The sequence below is a fragment of the Phlebotomus argentipes genome, unplaced genomic scaffold (assembly GCF_947086385.1).
Source record: "Phlebotomus argentipes unplaced genomic scaffold, Phlebotomus argentipes genome assembly contig_2, whole genome shotgun sequence".
NCBI lineage: Eukaryota > Metazoa > Arthropoda > Insecta > Diptera > Psychodidae > Phlebotomus > Phlebotomus argentipes.
The window spans coordinates 8,685,541-8,693,418 of record NW_026776162.1 but is presented as its reverse complement, the minus strand read 5'-3'; the positions used below and the strand labels follow the sequence as shown (position 1 = coordinate 8,693,418).

General features: G+C 47.4%; 4 protein-coding genes and 2 non-coding genes across 6 annotated transcripts; 4 read left to right on the top strand and 2 right to left on the bottom strand.

The window, feature by feature from the left end:
• Nucleotides 1-2: 2 nt before the first annotated feature.
• On the top strand, nt 3-985 carry LOC132264966 (uncharacterized). Its single transcript, XM_059765324.1, has 3 exons — nt 3-476; nt 666-804; nt 870-985. Coding segments are annotated over exons 1-3 (270 nt in total). The 5' UTR covers nt 3-346; the 3' UTR covers nt 871-985.
• Nucleotides 986-1,162: 177 nt separating this feature from the next.
• Nucleotides 1,163-2,186, top strand: LOC132264962 (tubulin-specific chaperone C). The gene has a single exon (XM_059765319.1). It carries the CDS (start codon nt 1,167-1,169, stop codon nt 2,184-2,186), a length of 1,020 nt encoding a protein of 339 aa, XP_059621302.1. The 5' UTR covers nt 1,163-1,166.
• Nucleotides 2,174-3,420, bottom strand: LOC132264963 (uncharacterized). Its single transcript, XM_059765320.1, has 3 exons — nt 3,288-3,420; nt 3,024-3,213; nt 2,174-2,965 (listed from the first exon to the last, which is right to left on the bottom strand). The coding sequence occupies exons 2-3, from the start codon at nt 3,183-3,185 to the stop codon at nt 2,303-2,305; spliced, it is 825 nt and encodes a 274-aa protein (XP_059621303.1). The 5' UTR covers nt 3,186-3,213; nt 3,288-3,420; the 3' UTR covers nt 2,174-2,302.
• An 82-nt stretch (nt 3,421-3,502) lies between these two features.
• Nucleotides 3,503-6,804, top strand: LOC132264965 (CDP-diacylglycerol--inositol 3-phosphatidyltransferase). Its single transcript, XM_059765323.1, has 4 exons — nt 3,503-3,659; nt 3,821-3,955; nt 4,034-4,187; nt 6,464-6,804. The coding sequence occupies exons 1-4, from the start codon at nt 3,611-3,613 to the stop codon at nt 6,795-6,797; spliced, it is 672 nt and encodes a 223-aa protein (XP_059621306.1). The 5' UTR covers nt 3,503-3,610; the 3' UTR covers nt 6,798-6,804.
• On the bottom strand, nt 6,046-6,164 carry LOC132265477 (5S ribosomal RNA). The gene has a single exon (XR_009468581.1). It is a non-coding gene; the product is annotated as a 5S ribosomal RNA (ribosomal RNA).
• Nucleotides 6,284-6,402, top strand: LOC132265476 (5S ribosomal RNA). Its single transcript, XR_009468580.1, has one exon. It is a non-coding gene; the product is annotated as a 5S ribosomal RNA (ribosomal RNA).
• Nucleotides 6,805-7,878: the final 1,074 nt, after the last annotated feature.

Sequence of the window (7,878 nt, the reverse complement as noted above, 5' to 3'; positions counted from 1 at the left end):
CTGTGGCGCGTAGAACGATCTGGGGAGGTTCCAAGAAATTTCCAGAAACCATGAAATCATGTGTAATTTTAGAAATGACGACATTTCTCCTGTCTCCAATTTCTTCATGATTTTCACAACTAAAAAGGAAGGAAAAAGACTCTTACTTCTATGGATGAGTTTCATTTAACTGTCGTTTTCCCGTCTTGTTTTTGAAAACATCCTCCGGGGATTTCCGACAGAGGCGCTGGCGCTGTTCTCGCAGTCTCTTCTCGAAGGAAAAGTGAATGTCAATCTGTGAGCAGAAGGTGCGGAAATTCAGTGAAAAACCCAATGAAATCCTTTTCCGGGGGATTTTCTGCGTAATATGCCGAAGAACAGCACAGAATCGCGCCTGTGGAGAATAGTCAAACGCAGTCTGGGCATCGGAATAGCGGCTGAGGTGGTTTTTCTCGCTGGCTCGTACGCCGTGTGGCATCGCATGAACACCAACTCGGGTGAGTTTTTGCTCGCAATTCCGCTCTTTGCGGCGATTCTGGTGAGATTTCACGTGGGATTCGTCGATCAGGGTTTACGCAATGAGTCATTGGCGGTGCGGAGTTCACACGAGTGTGGCTTCGGGTGTTTTCGTGGCTCCTTCGGATGGTTATGTGATTTGCTTATTTTTCCCCCTTGTTTTTCCTCAGAGTTCCGGAAATATATGAACGAGAACTATCCGTACTTCCTGGAGGGATTCTACAGAGTTGGTGAGCTTCTGGGCAAGGGCGCGGAGATTCGTCAGCTGGACGCTGCGCAGTGGAACAGAAGTCAGTCGAAGAGGGATTGGTGAGTTTTCTCTGGTCACTTTCTCATCGTCACAATGCTGATCTTCTGCCTCTCATCTCTGGCAGATTCTTCTCATGGCTCCACTCTTTGTCTATGTGAAGTCAGCTGCGTGGTTAGTTACTTGCTCAGCTCTTGGCTACGTTTTCCTGAAGATCACTGAGCCGAAGACATTGAAATTGACACAGATCCGGGCGGGATCGAGTGTGGAAAACGTGCCCGAGGACAAGCGGAAGGCCACGTTGGCACTGAAGAAGCTCCAGGAGGCGGTGGACGACAAGCCGGTGTATCTGAAGACCAGGGAGGAGATCGAGGCGGACAACAGGAGGAATCTGGGATTGGAGTAGACTTGAGGATCTCGAGAGATGGACGAGTGGGGAAAGGATAGGATCACGGAGTTCCTGAACAGGCGACACAGGGAGCGACAGAGCAATTTGGCCAGCTTGCAGGAGCTGAAGAATCAGGAGGCGAATGAATTCGAGGCGTTGGAGTATTTTGATCAGGTTTTCGGCACCAAAAGCCGCGAGATTCAGAAGAATCTCAACAATCTGCAGCCAGGCGACAGGAATCAACTCACGGGCACATTCAACAAGATCCTGGGCAGTCTGCAGGAGCTGCAGAAGTACTTATCCACGTCCACAATCTTCCTCACGGAGCACAAGATCAAGACGTGTCAGGCGGCGATCAATGATTTGCAGGCGCAGGTGGAGGAGAAGCGCGCCAGGCTGATACCCAAGAAGAAGTTCGGCTTCAAGTCCTACACGAAGCCAGAGGTGAAGGAGGAGGACAAGGAGGAGGCGCGGAAGGATGAGCTGGACGGGGTGAAGCGGAAGGAGTTCCAGTGGACTGTCGCTGGGCTGCGGAATCGGGAGATTCTGCTGGATGGCGAGCTGACGAATGGCCAGGACGTGACGATCAGCGACCTGGAGAGCTGCGTGGTGCGGATCGTGGGCCATCCGGGCTCCATTCAGCTGTCCAAGCTGCGCAACTGCGTGATCCTGGCGGGGCCCGTGGCCAGATCCGTCTTCGCCGACGACTGCCGGCAGTGCAAGTTCGCCTTCGCGTGCCAGCAGATGCGCCTGCACACGTCGCACGCCTGTGATATCTATCTGCACGTCACGTGTCGCGCCATCATCGAGGACTGCACCGGCATCCGCACGGCGCTCTACTCCTGGACCTATCCGGGCATCCGGAAGGACTTCGCCAGCGCCGCGCTGGATCTCGAGCGCAACAATTGGCAGGACGTGGCGGACTTCAACTGGCTCTCGCCGGACCGCCCGTCGCCGAACTGGAAGAAGATGGACGAGCAGGGATTGATTGAGGACTGGCCTGAGTTCCTGCAGCACTTCAGGCGCGAGAATGCAATTCACGCTGTTGCTGAATAAAACCCACTTTTATTAATACAATTTCTTTCTCTCTCTCACTTTGATTTTAGGCGAAAAAATTGTAACAGAGATTCCGGAAAAGGGGGATGAAAAGCAATGGCAATAATTCCCTGAGCTCAATTCTTTGGCTTCTTCTTCTTCTTCGTCGTCACCACGCGGAAGTCGCCGGCCTCGAGGCTGGGCGACGTCTTCCCGGACGACAGGCGCACTTCCTCCCGCGCGGCGGGCTTCTCCGGCGCCTTTTCCTCCTCCTTGGCCTTGGGCTCTGGCTTCTTTGGCTTCTTGGTCTTCTTCTGGCTCTTCGGCCGCGGCGGCTTCTTCGCCGCCGGCGCGTCGGAGCTCTCGATGAACCTCAGCAGGGCGTCGATGTTGTCATTCCCGCGAAAGCCCACGATTTCCTGGGAGTTTCTCACGATGGCGTTGCCCTCCTTGCGCACTTCCTTCTTCACGGGGATGTTCTCAGCCTCCGCCGCGGCCTTCCGGGCCCTTCGGCGGGCCGAACCGCTCTGCTTCGGCGGCTGCTCCTCAACATTGACGTTCGTCGTGCGGAAGGGATTGGTTTTGGGCACGAAGGGATTCCCAGGACTCTCCTCTGGCTTCTTGGGCGCGTCCAGCCACAGGGGCCGCTTATTGATCTCTGCAGCGCGAATTTCCTTAGCTCTGCGGAGACTTCCGCTGAAGTCACAGTGGTCAGAAGAAGGAGTCGCGCTCAGACGCTTGTAAGTGACTGCCTCGTCCAGGATCGCCCTCAGCTGGGCATCGCTGTAGCACTCCAAGTCCTGCAAGTACACACAGAATTACTCCCACAGTCCCCACAGTGCTGGGCAGTGATTTCACCTCATTCTCAGGATTCTCAGACGGACAATCGGAGCCTGGAGAGATTTGCTTCGGCACCACAACAAAGTCCTGCAGATTCACGCTCTCTTCCGTGTGATCGCTGCCCGAGCTGCACTCGCCCTTGTCTCCAGAGTCCGGCTGAATCTCTGGCACAGGAGACATCGCTGCTTTCCCGGGGGCGCGGAGTGGCCTGGAAAATGTCCAGGAGAGGAATTGAAAAAAAATCAATTCACGCCCGCCAATTTTACAACTCATTTTTCTCACCGAATCACGTCACAAGTGCACAAATTCACAACTGCATTCTGCTGCACTTGATCTCAAATTTGATATTTCACCAAATTTGAACACTTTTCCAAGGGTTTCAGCGCTGTTTTTCTCCCTCTTCTTTTAGCGCTTTTTCGCCTTTTGAGAGAAAAAATCGCCCTCAGAGGGAATGACAGCTGACGCCATTTTCGTGCAGTGAAGCAACGCAATTTCCAGCTCAATTCTAGCACTCTCAGTAACTCTTTCTCCGCATCGCTTTTTTTGCGCTCCGGGATAAATTGCAAAAATTACCTGGTGAAAATCAGTCGCAGTGCTGTGCAAAGATGCTCACCGAGACGGAGAATGTTTTCCTCTTCATTCCCAATCTAATTGGTGTGTGTTGTTGTGTGTTTTGGTGGAATTTTCCAGGCTTTTCTCCCTTGTTTCTTTTTCGCACTTTTGTCGTCTGTCGGCGACGGGGAAAATTGATAATGGGGGAAAATGCACTTTGCCGAAGTCCGCCAGGAGCGCTCTGATCGAATTGATTTTTCCAGGCTATGCCCGGATCATCCTGGCCTTGATTTCCTTCTGGTTCATGCCCACGGACCACGTCATCGCCGGCTGGTGTTACATAATCAGCGTCTTCCTGGACTGCCTGGACGGACACGCGGCCAGACACTTCAACCAATGTGAGTCTCTCTCAAGGGCTGCCTAATTGGATTAGCCCAAAAGCACGAAGGTTAATCTGTGTCTCTCTGGCTTCGCAGGCACCAAGTTCGGGGCAGTGCTGGACCAGCTGACGGACCGCTGCGGCACAATGTGTCTCCTGGTGACGCTGAGCTACTTCTATCCCAAGTACATGTTCCTCTTCCAAGTCTCCATGGCCATCGACATCTCCTGCCACTGGATTTACACCCACACGTGAGTCAAAGGCCTCCGGAATTAAGCGAATAACTCGCTTTTCAATTAAGGAAAATTCATGCATTCCCAGTTCGAATCTGGACAGGAATCAGAATAGTTGTTCTTATCATTCTCCACTAGTGCAGTCAATGTCGTTGAACTCAAACTTGTCTCTTTCCTGACCCTTCTGACCTTCCTTTGCAGCTTCTTGGGTAGAAGCAGTGCCAATTTCGCCTAATTAATTCCGTTCTTGACGCAAGGTTGATTGCAAAATGCACAATCATTGTCATCATGATTCAGAGACTTTTTCCAAATCATTGCTGATTTCACATCAATTCTATCTGTTTCATGAGCTGAAAAATACATATAGTTAAAGATTTAGCATAAATCTTTGACACTTTAGAGAGAAATTCATCAAATTAACATACTTTTACTCAATTTGCTCATTCTTCGACTGCAAGTGTTGCAGCAGAACGAAGGCGTGAAAGACTTTCTCTAAAGGCCAATATCACGATTCAGGGATTTTGGGGGGAAAAGTGCCCCATGAAATGCCCTGAAACTTCAAGCAAAACCTCAAGGGCTGAGTCTTGAAATTCGTCAAAATCAGAATCAGTGGAAATTGACTGATTTTGAGAAATTCGTGAGTCTTGAGTAAAAATCAGTCAGAAACCGAGTCAAAATTGGCTTAAAATCAATCAACTCGTGTTGACATGAGAACATCGAGTCAACACGATTGCTCAATGTCTCAATTTTAAGATTTTACTTCAATTAGAGTATCAAATGGCCATCGATGGCATCGGAAATGGATAATAGAATAATTATTTTAATTGTTTTTAATTTTATATTGATAATTTTCCTTATTATTGCTGAGATAAAAGTATTTCTTTTAGTCCCTGAGAGTCCTTTGCAGTGTCGAGGCAACGATAATCCAAATTTTATTATGTCATGCATAATCCTTGCCATAAACATTTTCAGTTTTGAAGGTATCTTTAATTGAATGGAATTCCCAAATTCTTCGTCCTTTGCTTACTGCTTAAGTCTCATGAATCAATGAATTGAACATGTGAACATATAAGACAAATCTAAGTGTAATCAGAAGATGAACAATTGGTTGGACAAAAAAATTGATGGAGAAATTTTAGCAAAGGGGAAGAAGTTGATCTCCATCTCGTGGAGCACCTCAAGATCACTCGCAGAAGTCTCATTTTGCTCCTGGGACTTCTTGTTTAACTGCAAGAGAACATCTGTAGGTTAATAATGCACATTATTAACATATTTGTCGCCCGAGGGTTAATTTTTAGCCTTCTTAAGGCGCTGAAGACACCGTATGATGATTCTTTGGGGGTAAACGTTAGGCTTGTGGAGCATTTTTATCATTTTCTGCCTCAAACACATCAACTTGGCTCAAATCAAAACAAGAAAAAGACGTTTCTGCGTGCGTTTCGAAAGCATTTCCCTGATTTTGACTCAAGACTCACGAAACTTTCAAAATTGTGATCATGTCAACAAGTTAAAAATCGATGAGGTTCTGTTGATTCTGATTTTGACCATTTTCAAGACTCAGCCCTCTGAATTTTTGCCACTCGCTGGCTATTTTATATGAATTTTTAAACACCTGAGAAAAGACACTTTTTCTGCTTCACTGGGAATTGTGGTCATTTTGACCATCTGGAGTACATTTGACAATCTTGGTATGTTCTTGAGAGTTGTAGCCAATGAAACTGCCTTTCTAAATCTGTGCCACTTTTGGCGATCGGATAAGGACTTTGGGAGATTTGGACTTTCTTTTGGTGACTGTGTAATTCACCTATTAAGTTGAACAGAAGATTCCAAAATGACGCTTTGGCGAGATTTTCTTCGTGGAGGCGCACAAAAAGGTTGCCAACGACACGCGGTGTTCCCAGGCGGTCCCCCATCCAAGTACTGACCGCGCCCGACGCCGCTTAACTTCGGTGATCGGACGAGAACCGGTGATTTCAGCGTGGTTTGGCCGTTGACGAGGGAAGATCGGCGCTTTGTCGGCTTTGCCTGGTCATTGCGATCTTTCAAGCATGCTTTAGACATCATTTCCCATGAGAAATGCGCAATGGAAGACGGCAAACTGAAGATCTTCCCTCGTCAACGGCCAAACCACGCTGAAATCACCGGTTCTCGTCCGATCACCGAAGTTAAGCGGCGTCGGGCGCGGTCAGTACTTGGATGGGGGACCGCCTGGGAACACCGCGTGTCGTTGGCAGAGCCTTCCTTTTGCCACCCTGAACTCCCCTTCACTCCTCTTGCTGGCCACTGTTTTGCAGATCGCTGCTGCAGGGCAAGACGTCGCACAAGTTCGTGGACGCGAACGAGTCGTGGATCATGCGGATGTACTACACCAAGAACATTCTGTTCACCATGTGCGTGGGCAATGAGCTGTTCTATGCCGCGCTGTATCTGCTGTACTTCACGCCCGGACCGCTGATCCTCGGCCTGTCCACGTTCAAGATCATCGCCGTGCTGTCGGCGCCCGTGGCCGTGGCCAAGACGTTCATCTCGCTGGTGCACTGCCGCGTGGCCGTGCAGAATCTGGGCATCATCGATACGAATGAGCGTCGCGATGCGAAGCAGATGGACATGGCCAAGAAGGCGGAATGAATCATGGAAGAGGGCGACCTTCCGTGGGAGTGGAAGTGAAAGATATGCGCGCGATTCCCAAGTGTAGTTTGTCTTGTGTCTCTAGAAGCAGATTTGCGTAGACAGGCGATTGTTCACATCAGCAGTATTTTATCTTCCAAAGGACGTCCGGACAATCAAACAGGAAACTCTCCCCAAAAAAAAAAATCAATACAATTGAACTCTGTGCAGAATAAACACTTACCCAAAATATTATAGTCAGAGAATGGCGCGATGATGATAAACGGATAAACCAGTGTTGTCTCGATGTATAATTCCATTATAAATGATATAAAATGCGTAGCATTTTCCCCGCCAGGCAAAAAAGTGAACAAGAGTCGAGAAAAAGGGGGAAACTTTTCGAATGTTTCGAATTTACAGGACTTTTTTTCCTCTCTTTTCTTTTAATTGTTAAGTTTCCGTGTGGAAAATCCAGTGCTTATTTATTTGTTACGAATCAAACTTGATTTTCATACTGAAATTATTACTTTATAATTATATCTTTACATTCTCTTAACTTTTTGCGAATAATTAAGTTTTGATCTCGAGTCCAGAAATCCCCTGAAATGGATTTTTTCTTTCGACACTCAGAAGATGTAATTGTGAAGATATTAATAAGGCTAAGAAGAGATGTTATACCAAAATGAAGAAAGGATTAAATAAAGTGTATTTTCGGTGTACTAAAATGAAAGCGTTTTTGCATTTCAAGGGGGAGACAATTGGTGGCAGAAATGGTGTACAGTTCAGCGGAAGTGGAATTTGCTTCACAAAAGCTTCAGTTCAACAAGTTGACGCAATATTTTACGTCTTTTCTTGATTACTTTACTTAGAAACTCAATTTTACGAATTTTACTGCTTTTCTAGGTTATGTTGGTGTTTTAAACTAAGATTTTGTGACTAAATAACCTTAAAACTACATGAAATCTTGTGTTTAAGCCGTTTATGATGTGAATAATTCCTCTTCTTATTACAATTGAGAATAATAGCTCTCAAAACACTGCGAAAACCTAGATTTTAGTAGAAAAACAGCTTTAAAATCAACCATAACCCCAAAAATATCATT